The 20,881-nt window shown below is 39.6% G+C and overlaps 1 protein-coding gene and 1 pseudogene across 4 annotated transcripts in view; one reads left to right on the plus strand and one right to left on the minus strand.

Annotated features, from left to right (window-relative positions):
• Positions 1–4,525, plus strand: LOC143397640 (translationally-controlled tumor protein-like; annotated as a pseudogene).
• Positions 3,142–20,881, minus strand: part of LOC143405466 (retinitis pigmentosa 9 protein-like) — a 26,246-nt gene continuing 8,506 nt past the window's right edge. The window contains exons 2-8 of one of the 4 annotated variants that reach the window (XR_013092120.2): positions 19,292–19,322; positions 17,249–17,378; positions 14,255–14,346; positions 10,873–10,934; positions 9,438–9,759; positions 7,449–7,657; positions 3,142–3,175 (exon numbers count right to left, since the gene is read on the minus strand). Coding sequence is in view for 2 of the 4 variants with exons in the window: in XM_076863780.2 (XP_076719895.1) it covers positions 9,561–9,759; positions 10,873–10,934; positions 14,255–14,346; positions 17,249–17,378; positions 19,292–19,322 (514 nt within the window). In the remaining 2 variants the exon portion in view is untranslated. Of the gene's footprint in view, positions 3,176–4,969; positions 4,989–7,448; positions 7,658–9,122; positions 9,760–10,872; positions 10,935–14,254; positions 14,347–17,248; positions 17,379–19,291; positions 19,323–20,881 lie in introns of those variants that run through there. The other 3 variants (XR_013092121.2, XM_076863780.2, XM_076863781.2) reach the window with 3 other exon arrangements.

Below are 20,881 nucleotides of genomic sequence, written 5' to 3' on the forward strand. Positions count from 1 at the left end.
ATGGCCCCGCTGTTCTCAGGTCTTTGGTTCCAGAATCTTGCCCACAATTCTCTTTGTGTTACTGGGACAGGTAAGGGAATCTGTGTAGAGGATCAATGGGATTATACCCTCTGCCCCCATAAACCAATGCCTGATGATTTTCTGATCCTTTTCTCCATTACTTCTCTTCCCTCACGCTGTCCTGAAGCAAAAGAGAAGATGGCAGCAAAAGAGGAAGGTGCTTGCCTTTCATGTTAAAATGTAAGTTTGAGCAGGGGCACGGTGGCTACCTGCAATTCCAGAGACTTTGGAGCTGAAGGCTGGAGGATTGCAAGTTCCAAAAGAGCCTCAGAAACCTAGAGAGATCCTAAGCAACTAAGGAGACCCAGTCTCAATATAAAAAATAAAAGGGCCGGGGATGTGCCTCAGTGGGTAAGTGATCCTGGGTACAATTCCCCAGTATTAAAAAAAAAAAAAAGTTTGGGGAGGTAAAGTTTGAGTTATAGTTTCTCTGTTAAATATGTGAAATGCATTCTTTTCATTTGCTATACCAACAACCTGAAGAGATGTTGCTGTCTTTGTTGCAAAATGAAGGAAATGAAGAACTCAGGGAGGGAGTAAGCAGTGATTTGACCAGGGTTACCCAGTTGTCAAATAAGAATCTTATTCTAGGGCTTCAGATTTAGTTCAATGGTAGAACATGTACTTAGCATGCATGATGACCTGATTCAAACCTTTGCACCCCCACCCCCCACACACACAGAAGAAAGAAAGAAATGGCATTCTCTTATGTTGTTAACCTGTTGGAGTGGGAAATTTTCCTTCATTGAAATTTAGTGCTCCTTGTTAAATATTTTTCGACAAGACCTAAACTTTTTTTTTGTACTGGGATTTAACCCAGGGGCACATAACCACTGAGCCACATCCACATCCCTGGCCCTTTTAATATTATTTTGGAACAGGGTCTCACTAAGTTGTTGAGGGCTTTGCTAAGTTGCTGAGGCTGGCTATGAACTTGAGATCCTACTTCCTCAGCTTCAGGAGTTGCTGGGAATACAGGCATGGGCTAAAACCTAAACATTCTGAAAGCTGCTACTTTGAAGTAAAAAAAAGTACATGATATGAAGGACAAGACTGGAGGGTAGACAAGTAGGATTTCTAACAGAATAGTGGTTAATTATAATAGGGAGGGTAGACAAGTAGGATTTCTAACAGAATAGTGGTTAATTATAATTATAATAACTTCAGAGAGCAAAAAGGCAGACACAGAGGAAGGAAGAGGAGAGCATATGAACATTTATAGGAAGTAGGTACAAGAACAACTTTGGGGAATTGGGTGATTCTCCAGTCTGCTCTTCAGGTAGCAATGATAATTTTAATGGTCTCTATAGTTAGTACTGAGTGTTGTGTACAATGGGTAACTTCCCAAGTAGAAAACTGTATGTGAGGAAGGATTTTGAGTTCATGATGTCATCCTGATACAGATGGTCCCCACACTTCTAGGCCTGTATGGATAATAACCCCAGAGAAGAGCTGTCTCTTTACAGTAGTCTTAGCAGGAGTTCCAGAGATATTTCCCCTTGGTATGGCTTTGTAACCCATCCCTGAATCAATTTACAGAATTAGGAAGATGGGAGGGAGAGCAAGGGAGGAAGATTACCTCTAGATAGGGAGGGAGGGAAAGGGAAGGAGAAGGGGAATAGCATGGATGGTGAAAGGAGACCCTCATCATTATACAAAATACATGTATGAAGATGTGAATTTGGTGTCAACATACCTTATATATAATCAGAGATATGATAAATTATGGTATAATGGTGTATTAAGAATTGTAATGCAAAAATAAATAAATAATAAAAAAAGAAAAAGAAAAAAAAAAAGAATTAGGAAGATGGTCTAGAGCTTCCTAGCCATTTGTATGCCATTATTGAGGATGGTATGAGATGACCCCATACAGCTTGGCTAGAGGATCTTCATCTTCTCACATGTAAAGGCCTGCTGGTACAAAAAAAAAAAAAAAAAAATTCCTTTCAGGTTCTCTGAAGTTAGAATACCTCATTTTTGGATACAGTTAGAGTAGAAAGTTATAGTACTGTAAAGAAACTGACAAATAACTTGATAAAATTGTGTTTTGTCTGTTTTTGTTTTCCTACTACTGGGTATTGAACCCAGGGGCACTTTATCACTGACCACTGAGCTACATTTCCAGCCCTTTTTATTTATTTATTTTTAATTAATTAATTTTAATTAGGTATATATGACAGCAAAATGCATTTTGATTCATTGTACACAATTGCAGCACAACTTTTCATTTCTCTGGTTGTACACGATGTAGCATTGCACCATATGTGCACTCATACATGTACCTAGCCTTTTTATTTTTTATTTTGAGTCAGGGTCTCAATAAGTTGCTGAAGCTGGTCTGGAATTTGTAACCCTCCTGCCTCAGCCTCTTGAACTGCTGGAATTTCATCCATGCACCAATGCGCCTGGTTGACAAGTAGTTTGATAGGTGTATCACAGTAAGGATTGCTGTGTCTTCTTGGCATTGTCCCCTTTATTATTAAATAACAACCCTTTTATCCCTGACGACTTTCATTACTCTGAAGTCTGCTCTCTCTGAAAATAATATGGCTACACCCACTTTATTTACTGATTTATGGTACTGGGGATTAAACCCAGAGTGTTTAACCTCTGAGATACATTCTTAGCCCTTTTAATTTTTTTTTCTTTTTGGTGCCAGGGGACTAAACCCAGGGGCGCTTAAACACTGAGCCACATTCCCAGCCCCTTTTTATATTTTTATTTAGAGACAAGGTCTCACTGAGTTGCTTAGGGCCTCACTAAGTTGCTGAGGCCGGCTTTGAACTTGAGATCCTCCTGCTTCAGCCTCCGAGGCTGTTGGGAAGACAGGCATGCACTGCTGTGCCCAGATATCCTCTTTTACTTTTTGAGATAGGGGCGATTTTTACTTATTAGAACAAAGTCAACTCTGTGCTGTATAATTAAAATGTGAGGGCTATTATTATGAATGTTTTTTTTTTGTTGTTTGTTTGTTTTACTGGGGATTGAACCCAGGGCACTCTACCACTGAACTATATCCCCAGACTTTTTATTTTATTTTGACACAGGACCTTGTTAACTTACCTAGGCTGTCCTCAAATTCGTGATCCTCCTGCTTCAGCCTCCTGTGTACCTGGGATTATAGGTATGCATTACCACACCCAACTATAAATACATTATTATTTTTTAAAATATATTTTTAGGGCTGGGGTTGTAGCTCAGTGGTAGAGCTTGCCTAGCATGAGTGAGGCTTTGAGTTTAATTCTTAGCACCACATATGAATAAATAAAGGTCCATCAACAACTAAAAAAATTAAAAAAAAATATATATATATATTTAGTTGTAGATGGACACTATACCTGTATTTTATTTAATTTTATGTGGTACTGAGGATTGAATTCAGTGCCTCACACATTCTAGACAACTGTTCAACCATTGAGCTGTAATCTCAGCCCTGAATGCATTCTTTTTTTTTTTGGGGGGAGGGGGAGGTACCAGGGATTGAATTCAGGGGCATTTGGCCACTGAACCACATCCCCAGCCCTATTTTGTATTTTATTTAGAGATAAGGACTTACTGAGTTGCTTAGCGCCTTGCTTTTGCTGAGGCTGGCTTCGAACTTTCGATCCTTCTGCCTTAGCCTCTTGAGCCGCTGGGATTACAGGCATGTGACACTATGCCAGGCCCTTGCATGCATTCTTAATAATCTAATTTTGAATAAAATTTTAACATTTCTTTACCTTGGCTTCTTCCCTTGTAAAAACAACTGAACATGGGGCTGGTGTGTAGGTCAATGGGCAATAGTTAAATGCAAACTAACTTGTGAAAAGATATTAGATGTAGAGGTTAAAAAAGGGTCTACAGGCTCCACTGATCAAGTCGTTATCCAAATATGAGGTTGGTGAGTGGCTGGGTTGGCCTTTTCTGCCCATTCCCTCCTCCCCCTCAGCGCTGCTCTGGGACCTCATCTGCCCTGACGAGATACTCTCCAATATTTACAAATCTGGGAGATCTCAGACAGGCTCTGCCTGGAGATGGAGGGCAAGATGGTAAAAGAAAGGGTAACATTGATGACTTGCTTATTTGGCCTCTTCCGAAGGACCCAAGGCCGAAGGTACCAAAAGCACAGTAATCACTGGTGTTAATATTGTCATGAACCACCACTTGCAGGAAACCAGCTTCACAAAAGAAGCATACAAGAAGTACATCAAAGATTACATGAAGTCAATCAAAGACAAACTTGAAGAATAGAGACCAGAGAGAGTAAAACTTTTTATGATAGGGGCTGCGGAACAAATCAAGTACATTGATTTCAAAAACTAATTTCAAAAACTACCAATTCTTCATTGGTGAAAACATGAATACAGATGGTCTGGTCTCTCTCCTGGACTACCGTGAGGATGGTGTGACCCCATATATGATTTTCTTTAAGGATGGTTTAGAAATGGAAAAATGTGGGGCTGTGATTGTGGCTCAGTGGTAGATCACTTGCCTAGTATCTGTGAGGCACTGGGTTCAACCCTCCACACTACATAAAAATAAAGGTATTCTGTCCGTTTACAACTAAAAAATTTTTTAAAAAAGAAAGAAAAGAAATGGAAAAAGGTTAACAAATTTGGCAGTTGCTTTGGATCTATCATCTGTCATCATAACTAACTGCTGCTTGTCATCCACATAACATCAAGACTTAAGAAATCATCTTGGGCACATTTGTTTTTACAGGGATTTATTTGGAGTGGAGGCATTGTCTTTTAAGAATGTCATGTAGGTTTGCCTAAAACTAAAGTGCATTTAAACTCACTTGAGAGAAGTTCTCTTAGTTTAATACGTGTTTAAACTAAATCCAACCTGTAGTGTTCCTGGAGAAAGTTAGAGCCTGATTGTAGGCCACAATTAGAAAGCTGACTGTCTTCAGATAACTCTTGTAGTGAGAACTACTTCTGCAACTGGAATATAAAAAACAAGTTTTAATTCTAACTTATAATAAAGGGAAAAAAGCAGTGCCAACATTTTAAGTATGGAACCTTGTACATTTCATCACCTACAACAGAAATAGTTCACTCTGGAAGAGATTATCAAAAGAATAAAAAGAGACTCAGTTGTGTGTGGGGGGGAGTCATTGTCCATTCTTTGTTGAATCTTAGGAAAATCTAGGAAGGAACTGGTAAGCAGTAGTTAACAATGTCCTGGAAGTAATTCTGTTTTACCAGTAGATGCTCATTCTGGTGCTTTCTGAGTGAATATTGGTACTACCTACAAGAGTTATAAAAGAAGTTACATATTCTAAGTATGGCTTGGTGATAGAGCACTAGCCTAGCACATGCAAGGCCCTGGGTTCAATCCTCAGCACCACATAAAAATAAACAAATAAAATAAAGGTATTATATCCAACTACAACTGAAAAATAAATTTTAAAAAAAGAAATAGAAGTTTGTATTTTCCATATTTATTGGAGCTGCCATTCTAGTGCCACAATCTCTATTGTCTATACTTAACCTGAGGCCTATATTCCCTAAGTTTTATCATACAACAAAATTTTGGCTTTATAATGGATTTGGAAAAAGAAAACAAACAGGAACACTGGGGGCAGTGGTGCACACCTGTTATCCCAGTGGTAAGTAGGCTGAGACCAGAGGATTGGGGAGTTCAAAGCCAGCCTCAGTGACAGCAAGGCACTAAGCAACTCAGTGAGATCCTGTCTCTAAATAAAATAAAAAATAAGGCTGGGGATGTGGCTCAGTGATCGAGTGCTCCTGAGTTCAATCCCTGGTATCTAAAAGAAAAAAAGCAAACAAAGAGACTCAAACTGGTCCTGAGCAGGCTAGAAACACGTGCACCAATCAATACACCCATGTACCATGACAAAGGCAATATGACCAGTATCCCTTCTGCTGTTGACACAGATACCAAAAACATTCTTGGAAAAAGCAATGGTGCTTTATCATCTGTGGCTCCAGAGAGGTTGCTACATGGTGTGAGACCTTCTGATAACACTCTGAATGCAAACATACCTCTCAGAAGCTCTGCTGCCTCAAGAAAAAGAGTAGAAAGGGGCAGTGGATCTTTCGCAGTCACATTCTGAAGGGCTTTTAAAGAAAGCATCTGTTTGTATGACCTGCCTGGCCTATGATGAAAGTATACCAGAGAAAGTGGCCCAGTCCAATGTCATTTCCCAGCATTCTTATGAGAGTCAGGGTGTGTTTTGCCACCTTTCTGAGGGTGGGGACATCACAAATACAGATGAGCAAAGAAGTGTGAGGTTATGGGAACAGCACTTGGGAATTGAAGAAGAGGAAGTTGAAGAAGTCAGGTACTGGTGTGGAGATGACCTTAGGTCAAAAAAAGAATGGATGTGGGACTGCTCCCCAAATCCTGCCAACTACCAATAAAGTCAGAGATGAGCTTCAGTTGACTAAAGCCAAATAATGTAAAGAGGAAAGGGTGTAAGCTTATAGCAGTAAGCCAGTTCCAGCAGGAGAGGCAACTCTAGTCCAGCATGGAGGCGGAAGACCTGAGCTTGCAGGTGAGTGCCCAGAAGAACCTCAGTGAAGAGAACCATTTCCCCCCGCCCACCCAGAAGTGCAAGAAAGTTGATGCAGTGACCCAACTGGATGTTAGGGTGACTGAGAAGCAACATCTCACAGCACAAATGCTCATCCTGATCTGGAGTTTGAAGTAGATGAGGAGGCTGAAATAAACAAGGAAGCTTATGAAAACAAAGAGCCACATGAACATGACTCCGATGTTGAAGTACAAGATATATTTGAACTGCCATACTAGGAGAGATGTATCACTGTGGCCCTTCTCTGAGATCTGATCACTCAGATCTTTACATCTTCAAGAGGATTAACACTAAAACTGATGGAGGGATCCGATGTGATATGAACTGAACCAAGGAACTGCATCTAATAGGACCTGAGCTTCCTGGTTGTAATTTGGAGTCTGATGTAAACGTGGAGCTATGTAACTAGGAGGATGACATCAAAGTGCACGATAAGCTCAATGTCTTTGTGGGGAAATGAGATTCCTTATGCCTGCCCTGCCGTTACATTTTCCACTTCCTGACCTCCTCAAGATAGCTGATGCCCAAGTCAATGAAGCAATCCAGTGTGATCTGAGCTGCACTGAGAAAGAAGATCTAATAGGGCATGTGCCTCCTGGTCCTGGTATGGGGCTCAATGTAGTCAGAGAATGATGTAGACAAGCAAGAAATAATCATGAATGACATTACCTTCCCAAAGCAGAGTTTGCAACGTTTTCTATTGCTCTGTGAAAAATTTCTAAAAAGGCTTCACACAACCATTTATTATCAGCAACTCCATGTCAGATGGGGCAGGCTCAGCTGCATTCTCTGCTTAGCTGTGCAGTGAACCAAAACCAAATTGCCAGTGGTATTGGGCTCTTACCTGAGGCTCTGGGGAACAATATGCATCCATGTCACTGAGGAAGCAGAATTCAGTTCTTGTTGCTTTCAGCTGAAGGCATTTCCTTGCTCAGGACCTGCTATTAGGGTCTGCAACCGTCTCATCTTGTGGCCCTTTGTCTTTATCTTTAAAAGCCAGTGATGACACATGACATCTTTCATAGGCTTGAAATCTCTTCTCTTGGTTACCAGCTAGAGAAAATTCTGGAGTTTTAAAGGGCTCTTTTGGTTTAATTAAGAACACTCAAATGACCTCATTCTCCCTGTTTCAAATGACCTCATTCTCCTGAATGAGGAGAACAACCTAATCATAAGAGTGAAATCCATTTTTTTAATACTGCCGAAGATGAAGGGGAACCCTCATGGGGTCATCTTAAATTTCTGCATACCACAATGATGAAAAAGTCATCGTGGCTAAGGTTGGTCTAAGGGCTGATAATGCCTCCTGGAGAGGAATGGAAAATGCAGTTCCTGGAGATGTGAGCAGCAAGATTTGAATAGGCAACTAGCAAACTTTGCTGGTCTGCTTTATGGGCTCAGTTTTCAGTTGAGTTGGAGGTAATTAACTGATAGGGGTAATAATATGTTTGGTATTATTATTAGTAGTCCTCAATATTCCAGTCTGGACTCTTGTGATTTAAGGGAGTATTCTAAGACCAAGACTGGAAGTATTCCAAGGCTCTGGGCTTGGACTCTCTGCTTTCTGCAGAGGGGATAATCCAGTTCCTAGGAAAAGAGGCAGGAAAAGGAAGTGTGAGTTTCTAGGACTCCAGCTGAGGGCTGAAAGCAGCAGTATGTGCTTGATGTAGACTGACACACTTGTCTTTCAGCAGGCTGCACTTTGACTCAGTGAAGAACCGAATTTTTCTTTTAGTTTCAGGTGCCACCTGACCTCTGCTGTTAACCAGTTTAAGTTACAAGAGCACAGCTGCTCAGACAATAGGAGGAGGAAGCAAGTGAGGGGTGTAAGCCAGGATGTGGCATTCCTACATTCTTAAATCTTTTCTGAGTCAAAAACCTGAAAATCTCAGTGGCACAAGGTCCAGACAAGTTTAAAAACAAGTCAGTCAAGGACAATGGAACACACCTATAATCCCAGCTCTCAGGAGGCTGAAACAGGATCCCAAGTTCAAGGACAGCCTCAGGAACTTAGTGGGATCCTATCTCAAAAAATTAAAAGGACTGAGGTAGCTCAGTGGTTGAGCATCTGTGAGTACACTAGTACAGCAGTATCTCCCTGCCCCCACACACAAAGTAACACAAGAGTTTTCATTGTTGTTACACGAACCACTCCCTTCAAATCAACTGATCATGTCAGATGACTATAAGCATTACATTTTATATAGCAGCGAGGCCATATTTGCTCGGTATTAAGATAGTCACTTTCAGGGAGAGGGGTTGTGGCTCAGTGGTAGAGCGCTCACCTAGCACATGCAAGGCACCACATAAAAAAATAAATAAATAAAATAAAGGTGTAAAAAAAAAGATAGTTACTTTCATACTGTTAAGTTTAAAAAGTAACAGTACACAGGTGTATTTATGTAAGAAAAAAGTCATATTTGTGATATATACTTCTAAAAGATGTCAATACCAAATTAGTAAGATTGGTAGCCAATGGGGAAGGAACTGGGATAGAAAGGCATTAGGAAGAATTTTCTTTTAATTTGGACCACATGCTGATATTATTCATAAATAACTACATTTTTAAAATAAATCATAAGCTTTTATTATACTCAACAACATAGAAGAGTCCAGCCTAAAGCTTGTGGGAAATAAGTCACTCACAATGGGCAAAAGCTGTGCTAACACCCAAAAGCACCACCCCAGAGATACCCCACTGTCCTGCCAGGCTGCAGGAGGCCTTTCAAGGGACTCATAGACTCAAGCAAAGAGCAGGGAGGGGTCAATGAATAAGCCTTCCTGGAGGAATTCAGCGCAGTCCAGACCTAGCACCTGAGTGGAGACAGCTCACCATGGCAAGGTGGTAAGAACCACAGCTGTGAAGCCAGATGTCCTCTGTGACTTGTTACTCCTGGGTCACATCTCCCTGTTCTTTGGCCACAGTGTTTGATTTTTGTAGAGAATCTAATTCTTGTCAGTCCGAGTCTGAACTCTCACTTGACTTAGAAGACTTATGCTTCCGTTTTTTCTTCTTTTTCTTTTCCTTCTTCCTTTTCTTATGCTTTTCTTTCTTCTTCTTTTTCTTATGCTTTTCTTTACATTCTGAAGAACTGGAACTGCTCCCATCCTCATCTGAGGTGGAATCCTCCAGTAACTGTTTTAGTTGCTGAATCCTAGACATAAAAGATTGATCAAAGAAATGTGATTTTTAACTTCAATAGGTTTCTTATATACACATAATTTTATTTTGAGTGCTGGGGATTGAACCCAGTGTCTTACACATGCTAGACAAATGCTCTACCACTGAGCAACATCCCCATCTCTTAGATAAGCATAATTTAAAAGCAGTATCAAGAGGGGAAGAATCATGATTAATTCACTAAAAATAATACTTATCTTTTCATTGTCTTAAATATTTCTACAGGTTCCAATAGTCCTTAAAATTTTAACTTCTAACTGATGCACACTTAACCTTTCCCCCAATTTTATAGTAATCAACTCCTTGAGAACTAATTCAATGCAACTAATTTGAAAACAAACCCTCTTTTTTTTTTTAACACTCTCTTTAATTGTGGCTAAGAATACATTTTAACACCTCAGATCCTCAATGACATTGAAGATAAACTAAATGACATGGAATGGTCAATTGCACACTATGTGTAGACACCACAGTGTGGATTGCCAGCATCACTTCCAGTTGTGTGACTGTACTGGGCCAAGAGGAGGCTTGCCTGCTGGTTTCCTCTACACTGGCCTTTTCAGCAGTGACTCCTGAAGTTATGGTTTGGATGGGAAAAAAGCTAACATATGAGACAATGCAAGAAGGCTTAGAGGAGAAAAATGATAGGGTTTTAAGTAAGAGTTTTAACCCAATCAGTGAATTAATCCCAACAGGAATTAACTGAAGTGGTAGAGTGTGGCTGGAGGAGATGAGAATTGGGGCATGGTTTTGGGGTATATATTTGTATCTGGCAAGTAGAGTCTCTCTTAAGTTGTTTCCCTCTGCCACACTCTTCTGCCATGATGTTCAGCCGTCTTCAAGTCCCGAGGAATTGAGCCAGCCTTCTATGAACTAAATCTCTGAAACTGAAAGCCTTCTAAAAAACCTTTTCTCCTCTAGAATTGTGCTGGTCAGATCCTTTAATCACAGAAGGAAAAAGCTGATTAAAACATCTGCCCTCCAGTCACTCAGTTAAAATACCATCCCCCTGTTATCAGAATGGCTGTTTCCAATGCTAATCAATTTAAGACTTAATAGGTTGTTATTTTCATCAGGATGACCTCACCTCACATCCTTTTCATGTCTTTTATTCTCTCGAATGATGTCATACATGGGATCTTCATGTGCCTTAAGGGTCAGAGAAGATTAAAGTCTGGTTAGGCTTTGTGGACTCTTAGTTAAATAAAAATTAAGTCCCAGGCTGGGGTTGTGGTTCAGTAGTAGAGCCCTCGCCTCACATGTGTGAAGCACTGGGATCCATCCTCAGCACCAGATAAAAATAAATAAAGGTATTGTGTCCATCTATAACTAAGAAAATATTTTTAAGATATTTTTAAATTTTTTAATTGTGTAATTAAACCAATTTAAAAAAATTGTTTGATATAGCTTTAACATGTTCTAATCCATTTTTTTACTAGAACACAGTATTTTTAAATTTAGTTTTTGAATATGTTGTATACTCACATGATTCAAAAACCAGAAAACACAATAGATTATATCATAAAAAGCCTCTTACTAAGACTCATACCCCATCTACCAAGACATCACCTTTACAATTTGTCTTGGTTTGTATGTGAAGCTAAAAGTAGTGTCATGCACTTATTTTCCCAGCTACTCAAGGCTGAGGCTGTTCTAGTCTTTTTTTTGTTTTGTTTTGGTACTGGGAATTGAACCCAGGGGCACTTAACCACTGAGCTGTGTCCCCAGCCCTTTTTCCTGTATTTTGTTTTGAGACAGGGTCTAACTGAGTTGTTTAGGGACTCGCTAAGTTGCTGAGACTGGCTTTGAACTCCAGCTCCTACTGTTTCAGCCTCCTGAGCTGCTGGGATTACAGGTGTGTGTCACTGTGCTCAGCTGTACTAATCCTTTTTAAGAATCATCACACCAGGTGCAGTAGCACAGGCCTGTAATCCCAGAGACTCAGGAAGATTACCAGTTCAAGGTCAGCCTCAGGAACTTAGCAAGAACATATCTCTAAATAAAAAGTAGAGAAGACTAGGGATGTAGCTCAGTCATAAAGTATTCCTGGGTTCAATCCCCAGTACAAAAACAAAAAACAAAAAACAGTCAGATCATTGTAAATTCATTAAAGCTACAAGAAGAATTTCTCTGTTAGAAAAATACAGGAAATAACTAAATATTATCCATCAGGAAATAACTCCATAAACAGTGGCATTGTCTTTGTACAATAAAACAGTACTCAAATTGAGAAATATTGAGGTATAATAAAACAGTACTCAAATTGAGAAATATTGAGGTGATTCTCTTTGGTCTACATGGATAGATGACTAAGAGATAATATTAGGTGAAATAAATGAGTTACAAAATGATTGTAATAATAATGTTAAAAATGTGTAATTTAGGGGCTGGGGATACAGCTCAGTTGGTAGAGTGCTTGCCTTGCATGCACAAGGCCATGGATTCAATCTCCAGCACTATTTAAAAAAAAAAAAAAAAGTGTAATTTGTAAGTTAAAAATGCTGGGCATACTGGCACATGCCTGTAATCTCAACATTTTAGGAGGCTAAGGAAGGAGGATGTCATGTGGGAGGCCAGCCTAGGCAACTTAGCTAGACCCTGTATCAAAATAAAATGAAAAAAAAAAAAGACTGGTAGAGTGCTTGCCTAAGAGTCATGAGGCCCTGTGTTCAATATCCCATGCAGCAAAATAAATAAGTACATACATACATAAGTAACATAAAAATGCATGTTACATATCACCAAGGAAGTCTGAAAATACATGTGTCAAACTACTTGCTGCAGACCTCCTTTGGACAGAGAGACTAGATTCGATCTGGTGGTAAAAATCCTACTGTAAGGTTCCCATTTTCTTTAAAGGCAATATATTCTTTTAAGGCAAATATATTCTTATATAGATCATTTAAATCGGCTTCAAGTACTTAAATATACTTTATTTTTTCACCTTTTTTGGGGGACGGGTACTAGAGATCAAACCTCTGAGCTACATCCTCCATACTTTTTTAAAAAAAAAATATATATATATATATATTAATTTTTTAGTTGTAGTTGAACACAACATCTCTATTTCGTTTATTTATTTTTATATGGTGCTGAGGATCGAACCCAGGGCCCCATCCGTGCGAGGTGAAGTCTCTACTGCTGAGCCACATCTGTTGACCCCATTTTGATATATGCTGACTACCCCAGTACATTCACCACTTGGCAGAAGCAGTTACTGAACAATGAGTTATCACCTCTAGAAGGTGATTCTGTTAAAATAAAGCAAGGAAATAATAGATCTAGTGAGGAAATATACACACACTTCTAGCTTAATTAAAAGATATCTTTAAACAAAAACTGGGAAATGAAGTCCCTCGTTTTTACATGATTTTTTTTTTTTTTAATGGTAAGAGGAATTGAACCCAGGGGTGTTCTACCACTGAGCTATATATTCCCAGCCCTTTGTATTTTTTGTTTAGAGATAGGATCTCACTAAGTTGCTGAGACTGGCCTCAAACATACAATCCTCCTGCCTCAACCTCCAGATTCACTGGAATTACAGGGTTATACCACTGCATCTGGCTAAAATTCGATATATATATATATTTTGTGTGTGTGTGTGTGTGTGTGTGTGTGTGTGTGTGTGGTGCTGGAATTGAACCCAGGGCCTTCTGCATGCAAGGCAAGCACTCTACAACTGAGCTATATTCCCAGCCCTAAAACTTACCTTTTATATAACTAAAAATGGGGGGTTTGAATAGATAATGACTACTTAAGAAAAAGAATTATGGTGGCGCACCCCTGTGATTTCAGTGACTCGAGAATTTGAGGAAGGAGCATCACAAGTTCAAAGCCAGCCTCAGCAACTTAGTGAAACCCTGTCTCAAAATAAAAAGGGCTGGGGATGTGGCTCAGTGGTTAAGTGCCCTAGATTCAATTCCCTGTACCAAAAAAAAAAGAAAAAGAATTAGGTGTTATTTGTTTATTTTTGGAGGGTGGGGTACGGCAGGGATTGGACCCAGTGGCACTTAACCACTGAGCCACATCCTCAGCCCTTTTTTATGTTTTATTTTGAGACAGGGTCTTGCTAAATTGCTGAGGTTGACTTTGAACTTCTGATCCTCCTGCCTCAGTCTCCTGAGTCACTGGGATTACAGGTGTGCATTATCAAACTTGGCAGCAAACAACATTTTAAAATAGTTGTTGTTTTTTGTTTGTTTAAGAACTGAATTTGGGGCTAGGGGTACAGCATAGTGGTGAGGCAAATGCCTACTATGCACCAGGCCCTGGGTTTGATCTCTTGCACCCACCCTCTCAAAAAAGAACTAATCTGTCTCACAAATGCAATTTAACACAGAACTTAATATGAAATGCTCTGAAAAAAATGTTTCTGGGGAATGTATTTTATATGAATATTCATTTCACTGGTGACTACCTGGCTCATTGATAGTGTGATAAATGTGAATTGACACTGGGGTTTTACTTACTACTCTGAACTGTTCTAACTTCTGGTTGCCTTTGATAAAAAAAGGGCATTCTTTGTCACCCGTTCGGTGACCATACCGTTTGCATCGCCAACCTAAAAAGAAAAAGGGAAATATTTCTGTAAGATAACAGCTCCACCTCATCCAGATTAAAGTTTTTCTTAATTAGACTCCCATTCTAAAAGCAAAGGTAGTCAGTAAACTATGAATGGAAGATCAGAGAAAACAAAGGTAAACTAATTGCTTTCACAGACATCCTTGAATCTTAATAATAAGCTTTAGAAATAAATATTCCATCATCAAGTATTTATGAATCAACCCAATGCAAAAGTACCATAAAAGGAAAATTTATTTTTATATACTTCACTCTATTTTTTAGAGCAAATCTTTTCCATTCATCATTCATCAAGTGGCTCTGATTCATTCTTTCTTATTTAATTATTTATTTATACATACCAGGGATTAAATCCAGGGGTATTTAACCACTGAGACACATTCCCACCCCTTTTAATTTTGAGACAGGGTCTTGTTAAGTTGCTTAGGCTTTGCTAAATTGCTGAGCCTGGTCTTGAACTTGTGATCCTCCTGCCTCAGCCCCCAAATCCCTGGAATTACAGGTGTGTGCCTTCATGTCCAGCTGATTCTTATTTATAAATCACAGTTCTCTTAAAAAATGTTAATGCCATTACAACCCTAGTGTGACTTTCCCTGCAGAACAGGGAAACTGTCCCATTTAAAGAGGCCCTTTATTAAAGGTAGCAAAACCTAAGGAGGAGACATAAGGCAATATAAAACATGTGTCAAGGCAACACAGGAAAACACATCTTCAAGGAATTTCAATGATTATGAACTTGACATCATGTATTGAGATCTAAAGGGAAGATGAAATGGTGAGTAAAGCAGGAATGGAGAGACTTCTCTGACCTGTTTTATCCTCTCAGATCCATCTGGATATGAGGCAAATCATGAAACTGTATGGGAATAGTGACATAAGTCAGAGTCTGTGCTTGGGTATCAACCAAGGAAGTCAGGAAGCAGGAAAGGAGATTGTGGGTGAGATTAGCCAATTTCCCTTCAAGCTGGCAACTATGGAAAACAGTCCAAAGAGGGAGAGATTTCCCTTTTATTTTTATTTGAGGGTTGGATTCAGGAAAACATTAAAAAGAATCAATTTTGGGAGCTCATCATGGATGGCCTCTGAACTGTCCCTGTGTTTATCTACCCCATCCTTTGATGTATGGAAAGGACTAACTTCATTTAAACCAATTGCCTCTGTATAGTAAAACTGAGGGGCTGTGAAATGCCATGGATCTAGGTTAACATGTAGATGTCTACCATTTTAATTCAAAATTCTCTTAGAATTAAAGGAATCCTTGAAATATCAAGTGTGATTCACAGCAAACTTGACAACACAAGGAGACTGTTAGTAATGCAGACTATCCTCCCCTCAAAAATACTAATAAATAATCTGAATTTTACAAGATTAATTGCTTTCTAGGCACAGTGGTTCTTGCCTGAAATCCCAGTGACGCATGAGACTGGGAATATATCTTAGTGGTAAAACACCCCTACATTCAATCCACAGTAACAAAACAAACAAACAAACAAAAAAAGGATTGTTGATTTGCAGACAAATCAAAGGGTGAGAAAACTTTACAGTTAACACCAGAATCAATGAATATAATGAAAGTGTGTACATGTATGTGCTTGTGTGCGCGTGCGTGCACCTTTTTTCCCATCTGGGATGGATCTAAGTTTTGTGAGACCTGAACCTCGTATCACTGTGAAGAGGAAGAGGGAGATTAGAAGGGTTATTTAGGAAACAAATGCAAAAATATCTTCCCTTGGAAAATTATACAACATCATATAACCACACAAACATATTAAAGAAGTCCCGATAGGCCTTTAAAAAAAAATGTCAGGGCAACTAAAGCATATGCTTCATTAACTTCTCAATTAAAAAAAGATATGTGAAATACAACCAACCCACCTCATTACACAGAGAAGTGGTATTTAAGCTTTTTTAAATAAAGCTATAGGGGCTGGGTTTGTGGCTCAGTGGTAGAATGCTCTCCTAGCATGACCAAGGCACTGGATTTGATCCTCAGCACCACATAAAAATAAATAAATAAAATAAAGGTATTGTGTCCAACTACAACTAAAAAAAATATATTAAGAAAATAAATTGGGCTGGGAATGTGGCTCAAGCGGTAGCAAGCTCGCCTGGCATGCATGCGGCCTGGGTTCGATCCTCAGCACCACATACAAAGATGTTGTGTTTGCCAAAAACTAAAAAATAAATATTAAAAATTCTCTCTCTCTCTTTAAAACATAAATTAATTAATTAATTAATAAAATAAAATAAAAAGCTATAAACTTCTGGGTGATGACAAATACTCATCTGCTTTCTTCCCCTTCCTGAGATTCCACAAACATGACAACTAAGGAAATTTGTTTACACGGTAATGTACCAGGAGGTCTCTCAAGCATGGCCAAGTGTATAAATCTGTTCCTTCTTAAAAGTAATGAAAATATATTTACAAATTGGACCACAACAATTTTATAAACTCTGTAAGTTAATCAAAGGCTTGCCCCAATCAGATAAACATCATTTTAAGGAAACTACAGAACCACAGTGAGAATAATAGATTTCTAGTATTTGAAGTGGGCCTACTCCCAGTGTTCATTCTTTTCTAGTTTTGTAAAAATCAGCAACAATGCCAACATCCAGGGATCAGATTGGTTTTGTGCCCCTCAAAAGACCATTACCGAGATCACTGTCACTATTTGAACTGACTCACAGTTGCCTGGGAAGGGAACATCTATACACAGTATTGTTATTTGGTCATGTCTTTCACTTTATAGGAAAAGCCTGATCCCCAGATCTTTGTTGAAAATAATCACTTGCAGTTGTTTAACATTACAGCCTAAGGCTTTTGCACACTTTGTACACTGTAGTATGTAACTTGCATTTTATTTAAACTCTTCCACACTCACACTGCATAACTTTGACTTCTTTCCCCAGTGGCATCCAAAGTCCTTTAGTTGGCGCGTGAGCCAGAAATTCCCTGGCATGTTCATTGCCTGGTACATCAGGAATACAGTCTTCTGGCTTAGTCTCATCTTCCTAAATGAAGGAAACAATGTGTAAACAACATGGCAACAAAGCATTAGAATTTTGTCCCTCCTTCCTAGCAACCCAATATTGCCTTGCTTTCTCTTCTGCAGTTGGTCCCAATGTCGTCTTCAATCATCTCCATGAACAAGAGAGAAAGACAAATTATACCTGATAGATAGGACAGATGAGACTGGACACTGAGGAATTAGCAGGAAGCAGGTTTATTGGCTGCAGCCAGATTCAGAAGGGGGGTTTTCGCCATAGTCCATTAATCCCTCTGAACCCAGAGTTCAGAAAGTTTTAGAACTTTATACCTAGTGTGTAGGGGGACAGGCTCAGAGGCTCATAATCTGCAGAATTCCATATAACAATAGATTTTTTTTTTTTCTGGGCAACCAATTCAGGTCAAGGACACTCTCTTTGAAAATCAGTGCCTGGGAAAGGGAGAGTTTCCCTCCCCATTTCTTGTCAGCTGGCTTCCCAGCCAAAGCAAACGCCTCTGTGAAGGCCTTGGGTTAGTCTTACTTATCAACTCTGCTTCTGCAAGTATACCGCCCACCTGAAAATTAAATTTTTTTTTTCTTTTTAGTTGTAGATGGACACAATACCTTTATTTTGTTTGTTTTTATTTTTATGAGTTGCCGGGGATCAAATTCAGTGCCTCATGCTTGCTAGGCTCTACCACTGAGCCACAGTCCCGGCCCCCTGAAAATCCTTTTGCAGAAGTTCTGTTGACAGTCTAAGAACAATTATGGTGAGGGTCTCTGGAGAAGCGTAATTAAGATTTTTCTGTGGAGGAGGGGTTGCCATTACAGTAGGAGAAACAGGAAATCAATGTAGGAGAAGAACTACACCAAAAAAACAACTTTCTGCATAAAACAAAACCAAACTTTCCTGCAGGAAAGTTATAGGAAAGCACAAGTATGTCCTTCACACAGGAATGATTTATGAGCGACACATTCTGATGTAAATCAGATGCAAAGATCAAAAAAAGGTTTCATTCCCTCAAAATGTGTGGAATCAGGCAAGGCATAAAACTGAAGTGGGGAAGCATGCAGCTCTATGGTAGAATGCCTAGCATGTATAAGGCCTGGGTTCTAACGCCAGCACCACCACCACCACCACCAAAAAAAAAAAAAGTAAACCAGGTTTTCTGTAATAATAGGATAGTATTTTATATTAGAACAGTTCTTTATTGCCCAACACAGCAGCTGTGATCCCTAATCCCAGCTACCTAAGAGGCTGAGGCAGGAGATTACAAATTCAAAGCCAGTCTGAACAACTTGGTGAGACCAAAATGAAAAATAAAAAGGGCAGTGGATATAGTTCAGTGGTGGAGAGAGTACTCCTGAGTTCAATCTAGTATCCTCCCAACCTAAAAAAAGAAAGTTATCAATCACAAGAGGTCTTTTGGCTTCACCTACTACTCTAGTCTCCCTCATGCAGAGAAACACCCTGACAGGGTGGCCAGGGAGGCTGGAGTAGATGCGCTCTCAGGTCTCCTGAGAGGCTGCTCTTTGAGCTGAAGATATTCAAGACCTCAGCATGGGGTGTACTGAAGAGCTGGCCAGGCAAGGTAGGCAAGGAAAATGAGGCAGCAGTGCTCTGAGGAGAGACAACCAGTGAGAGAAGGGGAGCTATAGCCCAGGAACAAACACATACGAACAAATGAACACACACACACACACACCCGCACACACACGTGCTGCGCCTGGCTGGTTCTCTAGGGAAGGTAACACATTTGATGAAATTTCCACAGAGGCGCAAGGCCCCAAATTAGGACCTATCTGGCATCTGCAGGGAAGAAACTGTTATTTTCATAAAAGGAGATTTAAAACCTATACAGACATTTTTTCGTAACAAGTTATTGAGTGTGTTAAGTATGTTTCACAGAATAACCAGAGTAAAAACTTCACACTAACCTTAATAAGCCCAGGAGGAGGTTTTTCATAGCTAAAAAAGAAAAAACAAGAAGCAAAACTTCATTAACCACATTAATAGGAGCATAACACTTCACTGAGCCACAGGTAGCTACCAGGTCAGAATAAAAGGATATTTGTAGTAAAAACTTAAAATTATATTGTTTCTATATCAGTTAGTAAAATATGTTCAGCACTCAAGACCCCATGTAAATAAAGTGATCCTGCAGAGAACTACATCTTAAATTCACTGAAATAATAACTTATTATCCCACTGTAATGATTTTATTTTGGAAAAAGGGAAAGAGATTGTAGAAAGAACGTGAAGTAGGAAGACTATGGGGTAGTCTGGTTCCAGAAAATAATGGTGGTTTTGTCAGGTTGCCTACCCAGCATAACATCCACTACTCAATAAGGAACGGGCTCTTAGGGGGAAGGCAATCACGTATTCCAGCACAGTTAGGGCCTCTGTCCCAGGGGTCCCTTTGCCCTGGCTTCTACCTACCCCACAACAGAGCCATCAGGAGCAACTTCTCAGCTCTGACAGCCTTCCATTCCTATGCTGACCACCCTGAACTTAGCCTGCAGGACCACTGCTCAGTGCCCCATCCATGGGGTACAGTCAGGACCATCACTGCTATATCAGTCTGCTGTGGGGATTTCTTTCTATTCACTAACAAGCTCTGGGACCACCAGGGTCTTAAGGCTATAAACTGGGCCTGGGCTCCTGGTTCATTTTCACTTTTCACCATTCTGCTGAAACAGCCTGAAAAGGCTGCTAGATTCTATGTTTAGAAAATCAGCACCAGATGCTTGTGTTCATTTTTAAGTAATGACACATAAACACACGCTATCAAACACAGCGTGGGTGTTAGTGTTTAGTCACGAATGCCTAATGGACCAAAAAAAAAATATAAAAAGGGAAAAAAGAAGGCAAAACTACGGTATGATTCAGGTCTCTTCAATGCCTCCACGTGGAACATTTTACTGAAAGAGGTCTATCAGGGCACTGAGGCTGCCTTAAGAGTATATCTAGACTCTAGATAAAGTTGGAAATGTGGGAGCCCCCAAACTGCTGAACAAGTAGTGAAAGCTGGAGTGATGATTTTCTGTTTCCGTAACAGAAATATTAAATCTGATCATCAGAAAAACACTAAAAAATGTTAAAAGAGTGAACTAGATACTGATAATAGGATAATCATCTCCATAATAGTTTGGTCTACAAAGTAGTACCTGCAAAACAGTGTACTTGGCACATTTCTATTTGTAGGTACAGGAAAAGGGACATTATATATGACTATGTATAGATAGGAGGGACCTTTATTTTTCATTCTATATACATTTACACATGTAGTGAATTTCCACAGATGTCCCTTGCTGGGCTATGACCTTTCTGGCCTATGATTTAGAAAACTTTGTTTCACTTCTGGCTGTGGAGTGGGTATATCAGCTTTTAGACAAGTCTACCCCCATCTTCTCCAAGCCTCATAAAATATGTCTTGGGCTGGGGTTGTGGCTCAGTGGTAGAGCACTTGCCTTGGTGTGTGAGGCACTGGGTTTGATTCTCAGCACCACATATAAATAAATGAATAA

The sequence above is a fragment of the Callospermophilus lateralis genome, chromosome 1 (assembly GCF_048772815.1).
Source record: "Callospermophilus lateralis isolate mCalLat2 chromosome 1, mCalLat2.hap1, whole genome shotgun sequence".
In the NCBI taxonomy this organism is placed as follows: domain Eukaryota; kingdom Metazoa; phylum Chordata; class Mammalia; order Rodentia; family Sciuridae; genus Callospermophilus; species Callospermophilus lateralis.